A 24,059-nucleotide genomic window follows, 5' to 3' on the forward strand; every position below is an offset into this window, starting at 1 on the left:
GGAGTCGTCTACAGAATTGTGTGCCAAGAGTGCAGAGCTTGCTCAGGATTGGCAGAATGGTTGTGAGTGCATCTACGTGCACAATGAGGCCAAGACTTTTGCTCAACAGCCTGGTGTCCAGAAGGATAGCAAAGAAGCCACTTCTTTCCAAGAAAAACATCAAGGACAGACTGAGTTTCTGCAGCAAGTACAAGGATTGGACAGCGGACGTCTGGTGCAGTTATTTTCACTGATGAAACTCCCTTCCGAGTGTTTGGGACATCTGGAAAATCGATTGTCCGGAGAAAAAAAGGTAAATGCTACCATGAGTCCAGTGTCGTGGCAACAGTGAAGCATCCTCAGACCATCCATGTGTGGGGTTGCTTTTCACCCAATGGAGTGGGCTCTCTCACAATTTTGCCCCAAAAAAACAGCCATGAATAAAGAATGATATCAAAACGATTTGCAACAGTAATTTCTCTTGACAATCCAGGAGCAATTTTGTGGATGATGTGTGCATTTTTCCAATATGATAGAGCATCATTTCACAAAGTAAGTGTTATAATGAAGTGGCTCAGAGATCATTACATTGAAATTTTGGATCCATGGCCAGGCAACTTCCTGGGTCTTAAGCCCATAGAGAACCTGTGGTCAATCCTCAAAAGGTGAGTGGACAAGCAGATGTCCAAAAATTGTGATAAACTCTGAGCAGTAGTAAGGCAAGAATGGATCGCCATCAGCCAGGATATGGCCCAGAAGCTGATATCAGCATGCCAGAGCAAATTGCAGAGGTTTTGAAGAAGATGGGTCAACAACACTATATAAATATTGACTCTTTGCATGTTTGGGGGTTTGGTTTCCCCAATAAAAGCCTTTAAAACTGTTCTTCACTATTCTATAGAAACATATGAAAAAATAATCTACAAGTACTGAAGCATCAAACTTTGCGAAACACAAAATTTATGTCACTGTAAATATTTGTCTATATGTCACTGTAAATACACTGTAGCCCTGGCTATACTGTATGTGTATCCATGTAGATAACCATGTTCCAGGGGACTTTGAAAAGATTTTAGTTTTGCTTTATTAAATCTATAAAACAGAAATTCTTCCTTAAAATTATAGTCCAACAAAAAATTTGAATTCCTGCATCATTGTTTTTCCTCACCTGTATGACTTTCTTATTTCAGTGGAACACATACAATGATGTTTTGAAGAACGTTGGTAACCAAACAATATTAGAGCCCTTTTGATTTCCATTTTATGGAAAGAACACAGTCATTTCTCAAAATATCTTCATGTTCCACAGACTAAATAAAGTCACACAGTTTTTGGATCAACATGAGTGTTAGTAAATATCATAATTTTCAATTTTTGAGTGAACTATTCCTTTGACTATTTAAGAGCTGGTAATAGAACAAAATAAATATTCAAGAGTATTGCCATATTTTTTTCCAGTTTGTTTAAAAAATATTTAGTTTTTATATTCATTTTTTCAATATTTCTTGAATTGCATCAAAACATCTGGAAAAATCCAACACTGGACTCTGCAATAAATTATATAACAAATTTCACCATGTGGACTTAATCTTACATATGTAATAGGTGTTTTGCAACTGACATGTAGCAGAAGTCATCAAATGGTCTTCTCATAAACAACTGTAAAAATTATGTGTTTCACTCATTGGTGATATGTCATACTTAATGATATACGTATTTATCATTAAAAAATACACAAATATTATTAGAATCTGGGCTCAGTGAGTAAATATATATAAAAGGGCACACATTTCTGGTTTGTTTGTCGGTGAAGGGGTACTTTTAAAGGGTTCATGACATGGATTAATTTATTATTTTAATATGTTCCTTGAGGTAACACATATTCCTCCGACGCGAATCCATCCATGAAACCATTAAATAAAGCATCTACTTGTTTCTGACGTTCGTATCATTCTGGGGTCAGTAACATAAACATAGACAATTGTTAAGACAGTGTCTTTAGAAGAATGACCCACTAGCAGTTATCAAATTTTCGTTATCAAATTAGACCAATCTATGTTTTTATGTAACTGAATCAAAAAACTAGTCTTAGTGGTTTATGCAGAGGTCTCTCTGCATTTCGATTTTGATTTCACTTTAACTAGATTTCACTTTTGAATTTAAAGCTATAGTGTCAGTCTCAACAGACTATAGTGTCAGTCTGTAGAGATGACAAATTAGGATTGAACACTTTGTCATGGCTTTGACCAACTGCTTGATGAGCATGTCTTTGCACTGCAGTATTTAGCTTTTATTAAATGAATGTCCAAACACGACAATCACCTCCGATGTAAACAGTTGATGAAATCATTGTCATACCAACTGTTATCTGTATCATGAGCATAATGAGATGATTCCTTTCTGTGGATAAGTAAATGTCAGCTCGCCACAGCTGTTAGTTAATGCCAACAAATGTAAATAGACCCTCGCTGAGTCTGTGTAAGAACTCATTATAATGAAGTTCCTTAAAGTGAAAAAAACAACATTGAGTTCTGCCAAACACAACACATTCCTACTGAGTTTAAAGCCAGTTTTGGAGCAGATACATTTTTCAGGATTTTTCGCACATATTATCACCCACCAGATAAAACTCTTTAGTTTGATTGCACATAAAAGTAAAAACGCACCTCTCTTTATTAAGCTGCATGAATTGAAGCATCATTCATGTCGGTCACATTTTAGAATTAGATTAGGGTCCAATTCTCACTATTAAAAAACATATTAACTACAATCTTTGCCTAAATATAATTAATTAATACTCCTAATTAATGCGTATTAATAGTTAGCAAGGTAGTTGTTAAGTTTAGGTACTGGGAATGATTAAGGGATGTAGAAAATGGTCATGCAGATGTAACAGAGTTTAAATATTGCTGTTAAATTAATGCATAAATCAGGAAATCTCACCATTGGCTGTTGTCACCATTGGCACAACTCACATTTGCGCACATTTGTTAGAGCGCCCACCTCCCACGCTGGAGACCACAGATCAAATCCGGCTCGGAGTGGGTCGAGTAGAAAATGTATAGTATATGTATATTTATGGATGACGTAGCTCCGCCCCGCAATTTAATGTAAGCCACATTGGTGCAACAGCCAATGGCGAGTTTTCACAATTTTTGCATGAGTTTTGCAGCAATATTGGGTCGAGAAGAACCGGTTACACAGAACAAGGCATTAATATGTGCTTAATGAGTACTAATAAACAGCCAAAATCCTAGAAATATGCATGCTAATAAGAAACTAGTTATTAGTGAGAATTGGACCCTAAACTAAAGTATTACCTTCATGTTTGTAGCACAAATCACGTGGAACGAGTTACATGCTGAAGTTTAATACTTATGTTTAATATTTCATATACTTCCACTGATACTGTCCAATCCTTGAATGAAAAATTGGCTCTAAATCAAGCTAAGCCCCAGTGAAATCCTATTAAACCTTAATTTTCATAGATATCAAATTTTATGTAATCATCTCTGCATTTTTAAATTAGCTTTTTATAGAACCATGCACACATTTCCACTCGATCCCATCAGTGACATTAACTCAAAGAGCCCGACCGATATATCGGTCCGCCGATATTATCTGCCGATATGAGACTGTCGCAGATATATCGTATCAGCGTATATGCCGCCGGTGAACTTTTTTACAGAACATATAACGCGGATAAAATGCTTGTAAATTGTGTAACTACGTAGTTTGTCCAGCAAGCTCCATTGTTTGCTACTGGCGACCCAGGTCACTGTGGTGACACCAGCCAACCCTTCAGTAATGAGGTCTCTTCAGACACGGTGTAAGATGCGTGCACACATTAGCTTCCACTCCACTGACAAGGTATGAAACATGGCTAGCTAGCTAATGTAGCAAACGAGTATGATAAGCTCGCTGTGAGAGTAAAAGGACATTGTTTATTTACTTTATATTGTCTCATCTGGTGACAACGTAGCGTTAAATCACCATTCAACAGACTCCACCGCACTGCTAACTAGTTAGCAACTTACCTTTAAGACTGCTTGTCTGCTGCTGCCTGAACAAGACAACGGACGCGAGAGGTGCGATGTGACAAAAGACAGTTGAACCCATTATAATCAGTGATGTTGTTTACACTGGGTGCGGCGCGACATGAGCGACAAATCTCCGACAGTAAACTGATGCCTCATTCTGCTTTGTAACGGGCGCTTTGCCACATCAAGGGTAAACAGCTGTTGCGACGCGAGCAACAACGTCCACGTCCGGTGTAGAGACAGTGTTAAAGCCCATTCTGCCTTTAACGCTACATTACAACATCACGAAATATTGTGATGTTGGAAATCAAAATATTCCAATAATTTATGTAATTATAACACTTTATATAGGGCCTTATTAATATATATATATATATATATATATATATATATATTGCATAATGAGTAGTTTCAAGTTTAGTACATTTTGCTGACTACTTATTTAAAATATTATTTAAGGAAAAGTACTGTACTTATGGCTTTTTTTACTTCATAATATCGGTATCGGCCCCCAAAAATCCATATCGGTCGGGCTCTACTACTCCAAAATGTTTTTTAAAAAAGGATTCTGAAAAATATGCAACATTTCATTTCAGCCTAAATAAACATTTAGAAAGTTCATTTTCAGGCACAGTGGGGGGTGTCATGTTGGCAGTAAGCCACATGAAGACATGAAGCCATGCGACAGCCTTCACTAGCACCTCCAGAGCTGTCATATTCATGCATTTCCCTTTTGAAATCTGTGGGGAGTGTCGCATTTTCATGGTTTGACATTTCCTATTTCAATTAGATGAAAATGAATGTAAAATATATATCTTGAAAAACAATAATAAAGTAAAATATAATATAAAAATTATGTTTTTATCACTTTTATTTGTCATGGGGCCTGTCACAGGTTAACCACATCTGACATTTATCCGGGCCCCCTCTGTGTATTATTACTATTCACATCAGCACATTTACATCAAACTCACTTTAAATGCCTCCCTGGCTGCATTGTCATCAGCATCTCCACGTGCCCATGGTTTAGCAGGGTGGCTCTGCAGACTGTGTCCAAACAGATCGATGAAGAAGAAAGCATACTCCTCCTGAGCATGACTCCGTCTACGGAACTCCACCATCAGCTTGCGAAATATCTCCCACTTGCAGCAGACATAAACCACTGCAAACACAAGATAGAAGAACACAGTTGAATGGAATGCGCTTGTGTGGCAAATGAGCTTTGGTTTGTACTGCAAATGCAAAAGCACCTGAGAGTCTGACACTTTAATTTGCAATAAGAAACTCACTCCAAGGGCTGAATGGAAGTAAAGCACAAGAGGATCTAGTGTTTCACAAGCTGTACAATGTGGGATTTCCTCCCCTGGTTGGCGGCATGTTAGTTTTTGAATCACTGCCGAAGGTATTTTATTATTAGTTATAAGAATGCTGAATGTATAATTGAGGTTGCATGAATCTTGTAGATGAAGAACCGGAAAATTTATGCAATTGCTGCATGAGAATGATTCAATATGAAGATAAAACATAAATTACACACCTAGGGTATTATTCATGAAACATTTGTATATACAGTATATATGATGAGTAAATTCATAGTAATGTGCATGTAAAGTGGACCTTCCCAAAAGTTAAGATATGATTAAAAATGTGTTTTCAATCATTTTTTTATTCATCAATAACATTTATTTTCACATTTAAATAAATGACAACTAATTTATTATGTTTTATAAATTTTGTAATTATATATTATGGTCAATCGTGTATTAATAATCAAGATGCAGTGTCATCAGTTTGCCTAAAAGGACACAAAACACAAAATTTATGCATGGTTAGGAGTGTCATTTTTTTGTACCAAGTGAGATTTTGAAAATAAATGTCCATGAATTTCTGGATTTAGACTTTACATAAAGATTAATTTTGCTTAACAAAAGTTGTATTTTATGAACAAGGCCCCTACATAATTTACTCTTCATTATGTTGCACAAGCACTAACAAAGCTTTTTCTTTGTCAGTAAGTGAAAAACAAGAGAAATACATGAAATTGCCCAACATGTTCATTTTTTTTCCTCAACCAAAATCACTACATCACTTCATAATTGCAACTTCTCAACTGCCAAGTAGGAGCATCCCAGGAGAATTTGCAGGCTGCATTAATCTTGGGGGATTTAACAACATTCATATCAGCCTATCATTTCCCTCTGCTTCAGAGATAAGGTTAGGGCTATGGTTTTATTAAAATAGTTTCAGGACCAACAAAAGATGTTGATTCAAGAACATGTACTAGGGTAAATCAAGTTGTGCAATGAACATCTGTCACAATAATGTTACCAAGAACTATATGTTGCAAGGTTTAATGCGTCAAGGTTTGATAGTTTTTTGACAGGTAATCTGCATTTGCATTTTAAAAAGTATCTGTAAGTATATAAGAGACCCAACTATTGTCCTAACAGATAATACCACCCCAAACTCACATCATTAATTGAACCAGATTTTTTTTGGGATGCTCAGACAAATCAAAGTGTTTTGAGAGTTCCAAATAGCTGTACAGTTCTCTCTGCCTCTTATTCTGAGACATGAGAAAGTATTTCAACATCTAAGTTAACTAAATTTTCCCTGCTTTTATTCACCTTTCCACAGGTATACCCTGTAACACAGTGCGAGAGGTACGGGATAGCAGGTAACATTTGAGTCTGTCTCAGTTGTTAAAGTGCAGAATATGTGCATATGAATCACTGGGGACAGGTAGTCATGTTCTTCACACTCCTAAATGCCAAAGAGGGGTCACGGCAATTACCCACAGACTCACTCCTAATCGTGGGCTTAATGAGAAAGTGAGGTGAGGTGTTAATTACAATAGTACCTTTGAAAACAAATACGTGAGACAAAGACTGACATGTTCGGAATGGAATATTACTGCACTGGAAAATGTGCATCTGTGCAAATGTGTGTCTGTCTGTCTATCTATCTACTGAAGACAAACAGGCAGAAAGACAGGCTATATATCTATCTGGCTATCTATCTATCTATCTAGACAGACAGACAGACACACTTTTGGCAGTTTGACTAAATAATGAGTGAAAAATACTTGCATTTGGAAACATAATGTAACAATGTTAAAGGTTCGGGGGTGGAGGCGGGAACCGGCATATGATCAATGAAACTTTAATCGTAAAGTAAACAATCACAAACAGCATACTTTGTTGCAGTATACTACACTTTTTGGCAAATATAATACATGATCAGCACAGTACACAGAGGCTACTACAAACTGCAGAGATAGTAAAATAATCTCTTTCTTCTGCTCTCACTGTGACTTTCTATCAACGGTTGAAGCCTTTGAAAGCCTCTGTTGTACAGTAATTTCATAAATAATTGATCATGGAGGAACTCCTGGTGACAGAAGATTAAGTGCTGAATCTGTTGCTATGGCCGCTTGGAAAATAACTTTGATACTCGAGTGAACCAGAACGATTTATGTCCAAACTCAAAGATGTCATAAAACCTAATCGCATACCACAACAATAAAAAAACCCACTTGTGTCTCAGGTGTGCCGCAACAGCGCTGCAGTGAAGGATTCACAACAGGTGGGGCTTATATAACAGTGACAGATGTGAGGGCTCGTTATTTAGGATGAAAAGATTACCAAACAGGACCACACACAGCTCTTCATTTATGATGCACTGGGAAGCACCAGTAAGTCATTATCCTCTATAACTGGCCCAATAACAGTCATGTCTTCTCTATGCAAATGGAATTGAAAAATAGAAAAACATACGCAATAGCTCTATAGCTCCACTCATGCACTTCATCATGTGTATAGTTGAAGAGTGGACTCTTTTCTAGCAATCTTTGAGCCAGTTTGCATTGAGGATGAACAGTGACCATCTTGTTCTAACTCTCAGAAACAGCAGCTCTTTTCCAAGATGTAATACACTCATCTCTTAGAAAAGAATTCAGTTATGCATTTTGCCTCATAGCTTCTGCCTCCTTCACTTCACCTTTTTGTTTAACTTTCTTTCTTTTATTTTATAGTGAATAGTTATAGTTTCTCTCCTAACAACATGACTTGCTTGTAGTAAAATTGATTGATCAGACTATTTTCCATAGAGAGCAATGGATTAAAATATTAACCTTCCAAATTGCATCACACTGAGCACAAATTGTGGGCATTTTTTAAGACATAACTACACATTGAATTAATACAGGATCCTTCATAGCATTTATTTAATACATAGATACCATGATAATATACACCTTTAGCCCTATTCACACGGGATAAGTATTACCTGGTGACCTCTAGTCATTTGTAATAATTGTGCAGGTTCCCATGCGAATATGCATCTCTGTGATATGGTAGGGTCGTTTATAATTTTTCAAGGTTTTTGTTTTCTGTGTGCTTTTTTTATCCATCTTTCGTGAAGAATGGAGGCTGCGTTGGAGTGTTTTGATAGTATTTTGGGTGCTGGGTCATATTGCTATACACCATACAACTATACAATTTGCAGAAAGCTGAAAACCATCAGAAGAGCACAAACAAAAAGAATGATTAGATGGAAATAAATGACATGTATAGGAGCATGCTATATTATATTCAGTCTTCAACATGTTGTGTCATCCTGGGATCATTGATCATAATCACTGGGTGACAAATTAATTAGGAGAAATCTCCACACCTCATTCCACTAATCAACAGGCAATCAGAATCAAAGCCCAGTCAAATGCATTCAGGGCTGGATGCTATTCTGCTGTAATTTCCCTAATGGCGACGTCCTGGTGAAAATCCAGTTTAATTGTTGACTCAATCAGTATTGAAATTGAAACAGATCATTGTATACTGCACACCACACTGTATTTTCTAAACAAAAAACAGTGTAGAACAGTATTCAATAATACAAGTTTTAAAAAGGCACATATTGCATTATCATTGCTTTTTAATTCGATTGTGCTGTATTTATTTCTTAGCAGTCCAATCTGAGTTAAGAAAGAGTTAAAAATACTGGTTGATAATACTTGTGGTTTATTTGTTACATGTTGCATTGTGGGATAGTACAGTATTTAGTCCTCTGTACAGGCATACTGTAAATATATTTGCAAAAGTAATTTGGCAAATGTAGTAGGTCTTCCATGTATTCAATGCATACATTAACATTCAAAGTTTGGTATAATAAATTGGCCTAAAATGCTTTTTCGGATATTACCTTTCATGTGGTGTGTAATATAGCTGTTTGTGAATGTAAAAGGTCTGCAAAATTTCAAAGAATAAAGTGCACAATAAATGGAATTATCTCCCAAAAGAAAGAACCGATTCTGAAATGCTCGAAACGAGTCATCAGTATTTCCAGTCTTACTTCCTGCAGGTTTATAAAAATTAGCATAATGCCAGCCTATGGTCTTCACTGGCTGCCCTCGAATGACATCTTCTTTGACCCACCCTTAAACACTGCAGTTGTAGCTGAAGCCTGCAAGAGTTTAGTTTGTGTTGTCAACATGTCAAGAAGATGCTGCGAAAGCAAATCCACTTTCAGCTCCAAAGCTGAAATTCGAATAAGGTAATGTGTGTTTCTTTTCTGAAACGTGGTGCACAGTAAATGGTAGTAAGTGGTATGTTTTTGGAAAGGAGGCGTTTAGAGACCAGATTCTTGATCAAACTGTTTCAGACACTGTGAAAAAAGAGATGATGCTGTAATGTATGTTATGAGAAAACTTAAGTGTTTTTTGACCTTGGATGCATGTAAAGTACCTATTGTATGAGACATCCAAAACTAAGGAATCTTTAAAATAGCATAATAGGGGCACTTTGATACTTTTATCCAGCAATGATGCCTTTTAACTTTCTATTCATCAAGAAACCACAATCTTGGTTTCCTGGAGAACCCACGGGGTCAGATTTGGCCGCTGTTAATTGCTGCTACCCAAAATAAAAAAATATAAAAAAAGTCAAATTTAATTTCAAAAGCCCACAGTGCCACTTCTGGCGCCTGCATAGAGACACCTAGTGGATGACTATTGATAGCAAGCTAATCTATTAAGTATTAGCTTGCAGAATGCCTAGAAGTACATTTTATATTCTGTTTGGATAAATTAGCAACTCTGAGCTAGTTCAAAAAACTATGGGCCAAAAATGACCCTCTGGGTGTATGGGTTAAACAAATGTCGGGTCAAAAATGACCCTTTGGTTCTTTGAGTGACTTTGATGGAGAATGGTGACAGTCCTGTATTTGGCTAAACCCTTGAAATAATTACATTTGTATAATATTTTTTACTAAGTTACCTCAGTAGTACAGGGCCAGAGACTAATAAAGTAGTTTACATTTTCAGGGAGTATGGCCGCTCCCTTTTCAGGACAGGGAAAGCAACAGAGAAAGATTACTGTCCTACAAGTATTGGAGCAACTTGAAGCTGATGATAGTGACTTTGGTCCTGAATTGGACAGCGATAGCGATTCTGATTAATTGTTCCAACCGGATAAGCAAAGACCCATGGTGTTAGTTTTTTTCAGGTAGTGATTTTGGCCTTGTGTTCTTGTTTCCATTGGCCAAAGTGTTTACATTTGAAATCCAGTTCTAACATGCAACAAATAAAGTAAAAAAATAAAATAAAATAAAAACATTGTTAAATGTAGCTGTGTGGTTGGCTGATTATTTTCCTAAATTTAAAATAGTTTGCACTGACAGTGTTTGTTATTGTGATTCCTTGAAATGATACGCCTAAAGCCCAATGGGTCAAATTTGGCCCTAATCCTAAATTAGGGAATAAAGGGTTAAAATTGAAAAAGTGGATATTTTGGTGTTCAGTGCATTTATAGCAGTAATTTAATGCATAGTTCATAATTTTCCAAAGAAGAAATGGTTTCTTGGGTTCTCCAGGGTTAAGCAGCACAACTGTTTTCAGCATAGATAATAATAATAAATGTTTTTTTGAACACCAAATTAGCATATTTTGTATTTGTCATCTAATTTGTATTTTCTTTTTATTATAAGAATGGGGTAGGAGTTTATAAGATTTTTTTTCTTTATAAGATTACTCCTGTTCTTCTTGTCATGGAATGTACTTTTGTTGTGTTCGTTGGATTTGTTAAATTGCTGTAGTGGCATGTGGTGTTGCATTACCATGAAAAGAGAATACATAAATAAATGAAATATGAGTGACATTGAAGACTGAAAAAGCCTGCTCTAAAATCCACCATTGCTGGTCATCAGCATAAGGTGTGTTTTGCATGCTGGTTTCTGGTTTGCTGGTTAGGGTTGCACCAGCTGTTCGTAAGTTCTTATTTAAACTGGGACGTAAAGTCCACACTAGAGGCTTAGTAACTACTAGCTAGTTTGTAACTAACTCTGTACTTTATTCCTTTGCACCATTTGTTCATAAGGCAGAAAGTAGCTAGTAGGTCGTAAACTCTCCACAAAGTAATGCGTTGACGCATAGAATGGCGTCTATTTTTCTTAAGCCAATCACAAACCTTCTAATAGGTAAACAGGAAATAGTCTGAACAGCGCGTAATTTCTAACTCATTCTTGACTAACCGAAAGTTTAAAAAAGACGTTAAAACAAACGTTATCAAACTCAAAACATTAAACTTTTAATTGAAAATATCTTAATAGCCCACTCATGGAGGAGAAAAGAATGAGGAAGAAAATTTTCAGTCATGAAGAAATTGTTATTTTAATTGGTGGATGCAAAGAAAACAAAACAGAGAGAGCGCCGTTTCGGTCTGTTTCATGTTGAATATCAGGCGCCATCATGTCCGCTATCCGCATTATTCGCTCTCTTTTAAAGAGCAAACGACCATATATGTCGACATCATCATAAATATCCAAAGGATGAAGTCGGTCTCATAAACTCGTCTACGAATTTGCGGTTCTTCATTATCAATTACCAGCTCATCTATGTAATCTAATCTGGCTGCCATCTCATTCCGACCGTTATTCATGGGCAGAGGCTGCCGTAAATATTTAGTTGGTGGAACGTAGAGTTACGTTTAAACTAAGTTTCACGGTGCAAAACTAAAATATTTCAAAACTAGGCTAAGTTGTAATTTATGCACAGCTGGTGCAACCGGCCCCTGGTCACCAGCATTTCATAAAATGATCTAATACGTTCTCTTTGTACCCTTAAATTATGTTGGCACAGCAGACCTCCCATATCTGCTGGGAACTATTTGATTTAGGTCTGTTTTTCCTTCTTAGTCATATCTAATGCAAGAAGACAAGGGTGGGAATAGTTTACGACTTGACTGACAAAAAAATTACCTCTCATTGTTTTGTTCCGCATTTCTTCTTTTTGTCATTTCACGCTGTCGCTGTTTTCTCGTCAGATTGAGTCACTTCATGTGAATAGCTTTTTTCATATTTATTCTCCTGTAGTCAGATAAAATCAGATTGAGTAGACCAAAGGTAAAATAATCGAATCGATTTCTGTAAATCAAACAGACCTGCCATGTATATGGCCCCTGTCAGATATTGCATCAAAAACTCAAAGACAAAGATATAAATACCAAACGCAATATTTTTACATTAAGCAGTGTCCTCCCCCACAGTAATTATGTTCCCAGGCTATAAACAAGCCTTTATATGCCAACTCTGCTAACGAAATCTTGTATTTATACAAGTCAGTGTTGAAAGATTAATGTTTGGGGAGTATTGTCAGGGTCGTTTTTGATAGCTCCTTATTGGGGCTTTACCAGTCTGAGTGCCAACGTACAACCACAACCCACCCATGAGAAAACACCATACAGGCATTCAGGCATACAAGTTCTGTTCCAATGAGGGTTATTATAATTAATTAACTAAATCTAAAACTATATATATAAAAAAATGTTGCTACTTGAAATAAAATAAATGTTAACTTTATTGCAGCTAGTTGTAAGGCAACATTTATTATTTAGTTTAACTTCATGTCCTAAAAAAAATAAACTAAAACTGAAATAAAAATGAATAAAAACATAAAAATGACAAAATTATTAAAATATTAACTTAAATTAAACTGAAACATATAAAAATACAAATTAGATCAATATATATATATATATATATATATATATATATATAAAAACTAGTATCTCGATTATATAAAATAACACTGGTACCATGCTGTCTACTGCCTACACAAGCAGCTGCCTTCTTAAGGCAACATCTTAATGGTCATAGTAAGTGATGGATTGTAAATGTACTTCATTGGTATTTAATAAAAATTAAATAATGATGTGCACAGGTCATGTAGGCTAATAAATACTGCAATGTTCCATCAAAAATAAGAATTGACCATTTTGATTCGATGGTGACTTTGATAAACAGCAAAATAATACAATAAATAACATTTCAGGTTGTTTTTCACCAAACCCTACCATATGACTTCAGAAAACTTGCATGTGATCACTGCTTTATGATACTTTTGCATAATTTTCAAAGCTTTGAGGTTCACCATTCATTTCCATTATAGAAACAAGTTCAAACATTACTTTTTTATTCTTCTTTTCTGTTCAGAAAAAGAAAGGTCATATGGCTTTAGAAAAACACTTAGGTGAGTAAATAATGACTACGTTTGAATTTTGGGGTGAACCAAAATATAACTTTTCACATGCTATATGTATGCTATATTACACAGCATTTTGGTTGGACCAAGTCATGCACAGTCTTACTGCCTCAAAAGTAATTTTACACATTAATGCCTTACCCATCATAATTCAGAGTAAATAAAAATGCAAACATGGCCCAAACTGATGCTTCTCATCCCTCACCAGCTGAGATGTCAGTTTTCATATTCTTAATAAAGTCCTGTCACAGATCCTGATTAAAGAGAATGCTGTGTGACAAGCGTGCCCAGGCATGTAGGAGATATATTTAACCGGCTGTTATGAACGTGAGTGTGTAGCCGAAGAGTGTTGGTATTACTGTAAGAGAGTATATTCATTCTGCCTTTGTCACTGTCCTCTGCTGTCTCGCTCTTCCAAGCTGGTTGATGCTCTAATGCCCTGAGAATGTCTTTCATTGCACCCTGTGATGAATAGCTGTCCAGTGTCAGACCTTCAGAATTAATGATCCACAAAGACATTTACCGGAAAAGCTTCAAGCTTTCAAGGAAAACAGAAACTTTGAGTTAATTAAACCTGCTAGGTGGGCGGCTGAGCAATGTTTGACTCCCAGGCTACATACATCATAACTTGGCCTCAAAATGGAAACCTATCTCACAATCATTATTGTTTTTATTGGACATTTAAGGAATTTCTATTAAAATTTTCCATAAAAGATGCTATGCTAAAAGACATGGTCTTGCAGAAAATGTTAACTCAATTTTAACTTTAGTCTAAAAAAATGTGATTGTAAAGTAATTTCTTTAGGGATGCATGATATATCAGTACTACATTAGTTCTCGGATTAGAGATTTTGTACATTTATCAGTATTGGCCGAAATTGAATATTAATTCGTATTTCTTCCCTGTATTTTTACATCTAATGCTCACTTAAAGTTAATATTTAAAAACACTAATTTAATGACACTGTTAAATGTAACCTTTAGCAAATATCAAAAAGAATATCCCTTTCTCATACTGTACATTATAATGTTGTGATGCCTAAATTAATTTTAAAATGACTGATTGTAGTCTTTAGTATTTTATAATTTATTCAGACAAAAATAATATAGAATTAATTATTTATCAAACATAATATGAAAATAATTATTGGCCAACAAATATTAGTCCATCCCTAATCTTTAAAGAGCAAAAAATGGGCAAAAGGTGCACAGTGACATAATGGCATTTATAATGAAGAAAATCTGTTGTTCCGGAAGCTTTTCGGTAATCAGAACATTCCAGACATAAAGTCGGCAATTTGCCATTGACCCAGGGCTGTTCCTCAGGTGGCATGAGGGGCGAGTCGCTCTGATGAATTGCACCTCCAATCAGATCTGACTGGAACTCTAGATTGTCTGTTTGCACAGAAGGCACCTCTACTTTCTGTGAGCCTCCCATGGGTCTTTGGGGGTTTTACATCGACCGGAAATCCCAATGGCTGCTTTTATGTGCCAGTCAGCTTTTGTTTACAAACCCGTTCTATGAAACACGGTGACAATCTCTACTTGTCTCAACAACCGGGCACAATTATAATCAGCTCTTTCTGAATCCGTGGAGGCAACAGATGGCCTCTTTTATGGGAAATGACTGAAACTGCAGGCTTTGCCTGATTACTCCTCAAACACGAGTCAGGAACATCGTTATCAGACTTCATGAATGACAAAGATTATAGGCTAAATGTTTGCTTGGACAGACCTTCTCATTCTTTGGTAGTGCTGTCAAAAGTACCCATACTTCACTACCAAGCTGATACTTAAATTTAAAAAATGTAACAATGCCAATCTTTCTGCAGTATACCAGTAGCACTGAGTACTGAGTCTGTTTGGTACCCACTGATAGACTGCTCTTAAACACTCCTGCACGCTCTATGAAGAGCGTCAAAGGTTTCTATTTAAAATGACTTTTTGAAGCTTTAAACCGTGTCTTAACCAGACAAAACGCCACGACACGTGATAAAAGGTATCTTTTCCATGTTAATCAGAGTTTTTGTCCTAACCAGCCGCGACAGCGACATGCGATGATTCTATTTTAGAAACGGTTTCTATCTCTGCGACGTCGCAGTTGGAACAAAAACAGAAAGTATGATAATCTCAGGTACTGTTTATGTGCTTTATTTAATGTTAAAAGCATCTAATGTGAGTTTGAATATCATTTTGTGTCTTTAGCCGTACTGAAAGCAATAATAGACAATTCACCTCAGATCTTCCAAATAAATAAAAGTAAACAACAAAGTTCAAACTGTCAACTCATTGTTAACAGATAAGTGTATTCTACGACAAAGATTCTATCAGTAACTCAGTATGTATTTTAAATAATGTTAAAATGGAGTAATATTCATGAATTTGATTATGTACTTATCCATTTCGTTGCGAGTGCCGGGAGTTTCCCGAGAGATCCCGCCCATGCGCTCTTTTAATTGGTTGTGATTTTTGATAGACTCCATCGCGTCTTATCGTAGCGTCTGGTGTGGACAGACAAATTATTTGTCGCTGGAATCTTATCGCATAGCGTTTGGTTAGGACCCAGTGTTAGGAACTTTCTGTTGAGAGTGTCAATGCAACAGCTAATCAAAGATCTTAAAGTTACTCAGAAAGTTACTCTTAGATCACTAGAGTTTTTATTCAGCTCAAGCTCACTGAGTTCTGCATGCTTGCAAATCCTTTCTTAAAAACCAAAAAAGTGTAAATACAATATCAATAAGAGATTGTGCAGGTATTGTGCAGTGTAGACAGCTTCATTGATTATATCAGGAGTTTTTGTGAGAGTGTAGACGTCACTAGGGCTGTCACTTTTTATTCGATATTCGAATATGCATTCGAACATGACGTGAAATATCCGTATTCGAACTATAAATAAACTATCCGGTTTTTAAAGTGCCATGTTTAGCGCATTTTTTACAGTCTATGATTAGACCGTTTTTTGTTTTTTATTATTGTTTGCCATCTCATCCAGGAGCGGGCGCTCTAAACGTATTGTAGCGTAAGCCCATGACCAAATCAAGCGAATAATAGCCTCCCTGTTTTGAAAATGGAAGATAACGCACAGAACGACAGCCCGAGCGGAGAATTACGACCTCAACTCATCTAAAAAGTCGAGTCTGGAAATATTTTGGGTTCTACAGCTACACCGTATACCACTTCTCTCAACATTGACGGGCAAATCTGTGTGTGCCAGGCACGTGTGCGCGCACTGAGCGCGTGTTCTCCACCGCGGGGAACATCGCCAATAAAAAGAGAGCCGCACTTGACCCAGATCAAGTTGATAAATTGGTGTTTCTAGCAAACTATATTAAGAAATGAATTGAAATAAGAAATGAGGCTAGGCTATAGGCCTTACTCCTGCTGGTTAAGCCGTCACGTTATTGTTTGTGCCGTGCTGTTCCGATGCAGTTTTTTTCCATGTAGCTTAGTGGCACTTTATATAGATTAAATTGATAACCTGCTGTTTAAAACATTAAGTCAAAAATGACATGACATAGTAATAACAAAAGATCTACACATAAAATAACCAATAACCGATAGTGTTACTGTTAACAAAAGCAAATGTCAGACAAAAACGCATTTACTTTACCAACCACACCATTGTAGCTTCCTTTTATGAGGCTTTGAGCTCTTTTATTATGACTCGTGTTTTTGAATGGACTCAAGCGCTCCGTATTGCAAGTGCAATGCTGTACCATACCGAATAAGTTTACTGTCAGAAAAGTCATACATATGGAGCTTTTTATGATGCAAATCATGAACTAATGTAAAGCATTTGGAGTCAAAACATAGTATTGTGTTTTTCCAATGAGCCACTGTTGGAAATTCTGATGTCGTGTCAACACTATTCTTTAGTATTATTTTCCACATATTAGTATAATATTAAACTCACCAAAACTCTGAAATATTACAAATGGGAGTCTGGGTATGACCAAAAAGTCTTAATTAATTCAAAACTATCTTCTGTTTTACCTTTTCAAATTCATCATCCAGCTCTTCACATTCTGTTTATTCTCATAACCTACTGGAGGTGCATCCTGGGAAAAAGTATTGAAGATGATAACATGTATGCTGGATAAATATTGCAGCTTTTTCCTAATTTATCTAGTCTTGTTTTGTAAATAAATCCATGTAGACAAAATTTTAATTTTAAGTTTGTCTACAAAACTAGAAGGCTTTGGTGTGTCTAAACTGGCATAGAGGCCGAACAGAACAGACTCTTAAAACAGATACTCAAAAAGAAACCTTAGCATTTGCATAAACCAAAAAAGAAAAACTACACAAAACTCCACAGGTTCTCTTGTGTATTGCAAATGTGCCAAGGTGCAATATGCAGAAGAATGAACCAAAATTAAGAGCTAGACTCAAAGCCAAGAGTTTCAATGAATAATGTTTAAAGGATTTACAAATGCGGTCCCCATCCATATTCATTGTATGGAAAAGAGCAGGTTGGACATTGTGTTTACTGTTTTGAGCAACATTAGGCTGAGCAGATGTTGCCAGTTCCCTCTATACAAGACATGTATCATCAGATACAAGAGCAGAATGTGTGAAGCAAGACCATGTGTCTGAAGAACGGTATCAACACCTCAACGTATGATAAGCGGATCATCCTGCTGAATGTCACCAACCAACCCAACCCATCATTAGCAGCTGTGTCTAAATGACTGACAAGAGCTAAGTGTTCCAGCTGGCACAGGCCCCAATAAAAGACACACATTCTTCATGAATTACAGTCCAGAGGCTGAGATCTGGAAATGTCAGTTCACACATATCATGCTGCAGCTGGTTTGAGCTGGCCGTTTTTCTCCCTTTACATTGGAGACAAGAGTCGGGCCGTCGGCGAGCGTCTGTCGGGCTAGTTTTTGCGGTGTATTCCACACGTCAGCTCTCGTCGGGCTCACATCAGCGGCGGTTTGCCAGATCCAGCACGGTAAATCAGCGTTGGGGCCGCCGGTAAGAGTGGAAACTAGGATGTTCAGTTTAGCGAACGAGTCAGTGCACGAGAAATTAAAGCGAACGTAATGAAAGAGAGCAAGTAGGCTAAGTTAAGACGACACAGACAGAAGGCTGATATAATGTTATGTTATCCTACCCGAGTATTACAAAATGCGAATATTTTTATAACAACATGAGCCACTTAAAATGAAGAAAGTTATTAACATAATTGATTTTCAAAATGGTAAACAAATGATCCCTGTTCACATGCATCCGAGATAACTCCACGTCACTTTGTAAAGAAACACTACGCGCCTATAGACCGAACACGTAATACGCATGACATCACCGTTTTCACAACTTAGCGTTTTTTGTAGTTTACATGGAGAAAATAAAGTTATCGTTTTTCAAAAACGTGCACATTGAAACCCGTTTTCAAATGTTTGCGTTTTCAGACCCCCAAAACGCAGTTGTCGTAGAAATTGCCAAAATGCATACAAAGTTTTCTGTTTTTAGTTGAAAATGGTGTTGTGAAAAACCACATGTGATAGACAAGAAGTGTGGGCATAGAGGTAGGTAAAAGTATTTCTGTTAGGAGTAGATGGGTGGGTATGTTAGTTTGGTCCACGTGTGGGCGTCTGGTTTACTGGCTTATTTTTCTGACAGTCTTTTCCACGTTAAACAAAAACATACGATTCAGTCGACAGGTGACAGGTCTTGTCACGCCCACTTGTCTTTGTGCATTTGGACAGATGCTCCCTGTCTCTATGGAAACAACCTGGTTCCTGTTCAGTGGAGTTCAATAATGGCGGCCAAGGAGATTGTGAAAGTGTTAGTCCAGCTGAAGTGCCGTGTGGAGCGCAGACCTTCTCTAAGGTAATTCCTAAATAGACACTCCAGACACAGACGTGCACCAACAAGTCTGAAAGCAGATTTCCATAGTAAAGACACAGGAAGCATAATTTCTACTATTACTAGTGTTTGCTAAAACAAGCTCAAAATTTCTAGTTTCTTAAGAACTTTTTTAAAAATATATATATTTTAGTATGTTATTTATTTATTTACAGTCTGTTTTTATGTTCTTACCTATTAACTACTTTGCATTTTATGTATAAAATGTACTATCTAATAATAATAGTAATAATTGTAATTAATTTCCTACAATAAGTTATTAATAATAATAATAACATAGGAAATTATTTTAAAAAACAGCAAAAACAACAACAATAATAAGAAAGTATCATTATTATTGGTTTCTTATAATAATAATTATAATTATTAGTCTTTATTTTCACTTGACAATAAAAAAGATTTGCACACCACCACCAAATACACAATAATGTTGTTATTATTATTATTATTATTATTATTATTAATTATAATGATTATTATTAAAACTTTCAACAATAACATAACTATTCATTACACATTTATTTATTGTTTTGCTCTATTTTGGTATGTTATTTAATTATTTACTGTCTAAAATGTTTTTATAATCTTACCTCTAAATAGGGTTAGGGTTAGTTATCATTGTTATCATTATTGGTTTCTTATATATACACACAATAACAATTATAGTTATTATAAGATACTAATTTAAAATTATAGCAATAATACAAATAATTATAGCAATCAAATAATAACATAGTAATTATTATTATTATTATCGGTTTCTTATAATAGGTAAAGTTCATTGTTTTCTACATTTTCACCTGACAATGAAACTGAAAAAAAAGAAGATCTGCACAACCACAACATCATAAAGAAATTGAAGGTGGTTCTCATGACGTGGGCCAGAAAACACCTACAAACAAAATAGAAATTCCTAGCAATCACCAATACACTAACAGCCACTTTGTACACCTTAACTTACATCTTCTTTCAGCAACTGTTCACTATCTCTGTTTCACCAAACCTGCCATGTGGAAATAAGCATTTATTTCAAGCTCCCGATACCAGCATGTGAGGAAAAATACATTTGCGACCAGCATTAGTTCGTAATTACAATGACGGAATTTCCAACATTATAGGTTATAAGACAACAACTTCCCTCAGGATACTATATACTGCTATGTTTCTCTTTTTCATTCTCTCTTTTCCCATACAAATCGCAGCTTTGATTTAGTAAACAGCGCTCTGGGGGTAAACACTGACACGAAAGGCACAAATTCAGGATGTAATCCAGCTCTTGGACAAAACCATGCTGTTTGAATTAGCTCTACGCCTACTTCTCAGCCAGAGCACTGACGTTCACAATGAGGCTTACCAGCACTGCTGGCTCTTATAAACCACTAGGACCGCTCCAAACCACCAAGCCCCTATACTCATAACATGTTACTCTGTGAAGACCACAGAAATCGGCAAAAAAGACAATTCATCCCTGGGAAAAATTAATAATATTGTCATGAAAATTGTGCTGTGACATTGGCATGCATAACAGGTGTTGTAATGCATTGCATGATGCATGCTGAGAAACTGGGCTGATTATATTTTGCAACATATTTTACAATATATTCAGTAACACTTTACAATAAGGTTAACATTAGTTAAATACTTAAATTGAATTAAGAATGAACAATTACTTACAGTTTTACAGCCTTTATTCATTTTAGTTCACGTTCCTTTCGACATTTACTAATACATTATTAAAATCGAAAGTTGTATTTGTTACCAGTTAATGCACTGTGAACTTGACTGCATTTTTTTTAACTAACATTAACAATGACTAATAAATAATGTAATAAATTTACTGATCATTGTTTGTTCATGTTAGTTAATACATTAACGTTAACAAATGAAACAGTAACATAGCTTTTGACAATCTGTATTGTTAAAGCGCTATATAAATAAAGGTGACTTGACATGACTTAAAGTGTTTCCATTTAATATTATTTTGATGATACAATCATCATTGAATATCATGATGATTTTTATTTGACCATTACATCTCCTAAAGACATTCCAGTCAGCTAGTTTTACATCACACTTAAGAGAGCATAATGTATTTTTTTTTTTACTTTATGCATCATCACTCTAAAAATGTTTTAAAATATATATGGTTGATGTAAAATATTGCTATTTGGGTCAATATTGCTTATTACGGTTTGTTGTGTAATAGGGAATACTATAATAATGATAATAATATTCCCAGTAAAGACACAGGAACCATCACTTCTACTTTATAGTGTCTTATATTAATATTGTCTGCTAAATTATATTATTCTAATCCACTATTTCTAGTTACTTTTTTAATTCATCTTATATTTTCTTATATTCTTAGTATGTTATTAGTATGTTCAAATGTTTTTATATTCTTCTAACCTAGGCACTTTGAGCTGTGTTTTATGTAAGAAATAATATTAATAATAAGGACAATAATATTATAACTGTAATTGTTATTTCTATATTTATTATTAATTTATTAATTAGTATTATTAAGTATAATTAAGTATAATAATTATTATTATTATTATTATTATTATGATTGTGTGACGATCGGCAGCTGTAGTGCCCTCGAGAGCCACTGGAGGGCACTCTCTCATTGTGTTATGTTTTTCCCCATGGACTCATTATGTTATTATGTTCAGCTGTGTTTCATTATTGGTTATTGAGTTCCTGATTTAAACCGGTGTTTCTCCTCTGTCCTTTGCGAAGTCTTGTTTCACTGTTGTGTACATCTCCGAGCGTTTCCTAGTTTTCCTAGTCTAGTCTGTTCCTGTCTGTGTATTTGACCCATTGCCTGTTTGACTACCCTGTGAATAAACTCACGCTGCGTTTGGATCTAACCTTGTCTGGTTGTTCATGACAGAAGACTTCGCCACACCAGATCCAGCAGCATGTCAACCTTGTATGCCTCCCAGTCAGCCGCCGTACACCAGGATGAACTGGATCAACTCACCGCGTCGTTGGAGAGGTTGGCCAAGATGGTTCGCGGTCTTCGTGTTTCCCCACCGGGACCATCGCAGAATCAACCCGTCTCCACAGTTGTTGGCCCAGGACCGATCCCGATGTCATGCCAAGCTCTCCCGGTAAAATCCAACAGCGAGGTATTTCGACGAGCTCACACAGCGATTCCGAGCACAGATACGGGTGCTGAGATAATGCAACTTCATCAGGAGGATCGTTCTCTCGAATGGTATGTGGCGGAGTTTTATGAACTTTCTCATCATACGTGTATGAACAACGTTTTTCTAACGAACCTGTTCCGCGGAGGGTTGTCTGAACCGCTTCGCTCATTGATGCCCAACCCAGAGCCTCACAGCACTTTAAGGCGGTATATTAACACGGCTCTTCTACTGAGTGGTTCGGCTCTCACTGTGGGTGAGCTTGCCCCGCTGGTCCCGTCCAGTCCAGCCGAACCAGCACGTCACGTCAGCCCCGCCGAACCCGCGGCCGCGCTTCTCGACTTCTCTTCCGAGCCCGCACTCCACGTCAGCCCTAACGAACCTGAGCTTCACGTGAGCCGTCCCGAGTCAAGTGAACCGAGTCCCGAGTCAAGTGAACCGAGTCCCGAGTCAAGTGAACCGAGTCCCGAGTCAGGAGAACCGAGTCCCGAGTCAGGAGAACCGAGTCCCGAGTCTAGTGAACCGAGTCCCGAGTCCAGTGAACCGAGTCCCGAGTCTAGTGAACCGAGTCCCGAGTCTAGTGAACCGAGTCCCGAGTCAAGTGAACCGGATCCCGAGTCAAGTGAGTCTACCGAGTCTACTGTGTCAAGTGAGTCTACCGAGTCTACTGTGTCAGGCGAGTCAAGCGGCGAGTCAAGCGGCGAGTCAAGCGGCGAGTCAAGCGGCGAGTCAAGCGGCGAGTCAAGCGGCGAGTCAAGCGGCGAGTCAAGAGCCGAGTCAAGCGGCGAGTCAAGCGGCGAGTCAAGAGCCGAGTCAAGCGGCGAGTCAAGCGGCGAGTCAAGCGGCGAGTCAAGCGGCGAGTCAAGCGGCGAGTCAATCGGCGAGTCAAGCGCCGAGTCAAGCGGCGAGTCAAGCGGCGAGTCAAGCGGCGAGTCAAGAGCCGAGTCAAGCGGCGAGTCAAGCGCCGAGTCAAGCGGCGAGTCAAGCGGCGAGTCAAGCGGCGAGTCAAGAGCCGAGTCAAGCGGCGAGTCAAGAGCCGAGTCAAGCGGCGAGTCAAGAGCCGAGTCAAGCGGCGAGTCAAGAGCCGAGTCAAGCGGCGAGTCAAGAGCCGAGTCAAGCGGCGAGTCAGGGGCCGAGTCAAGCGGCGAGTCAAGAGCCGAGTCAAGCGGCGAGTCAAGAGCCGAGTCAAGCGGCGAGTCAAATGCGTCCAGTGCTGAATCAAACCAAGCGAGTGAATCTAGCCAAGTGAATGTATCTAGCCCAGTGACTCGCCGTCGCAGGAAGAGGACTCGTTCAGCTCGCCAGGCTCCGGTGAGCGTAACCAGACTCCTCGCCCTGCTGGCCCCGCCTCTGCGCCTCGCCCTGCCTGCGCCCTTTAAGCTCCGGGAGACCTTTCCTAAACCCGCGGATTTCCCCAAGTATTTTTTTGGGGGGGGCCAGGGGTCCGGTGAGGAGACCATGAGGGCTGTGCCGCCATGGTCGTCT

General features: G+C 37.4%; 1 protein-coding gene across 1 annotated transcript in view; it reads right to left on the reverse strand.

The window, feature by feature from the left end:
- The window catches only part of npr1a (natriuretic peptide receptor 1a), a 147,138-nt gene that overhangs the window by 115,022 nt on the left and 8,057 nt on the right, over nt 1-24,059 (reverse strand). The window contains exon 3 of the mRNA XM_077196463.1: nt 4,994-5,181. Within this exon, the coding sequence (XP_077052578.1) occupies nt 4,994-5,181 (188 nt within the window). The remainder of the gene's footprint in view (nt 1-4,993; nt 5,182-24,059) is intronic.

Source organism: Siphateles boraxobius, unplaced genomic scaffold (assembly GCF_051911475.1).
Source record: "Siphateles boraxobius isolate OS27281-9 unplaced genomic scaffold, OSU_SipBor_1 35, whole genome shotgun sequence".
NCBI classification, from domain to species: Eukaryota; Metazoa; Chordata; class Actinopteri; order Cypriniformes; family Leuciscidae; genus Siphateles; species Siphateles boraxobius.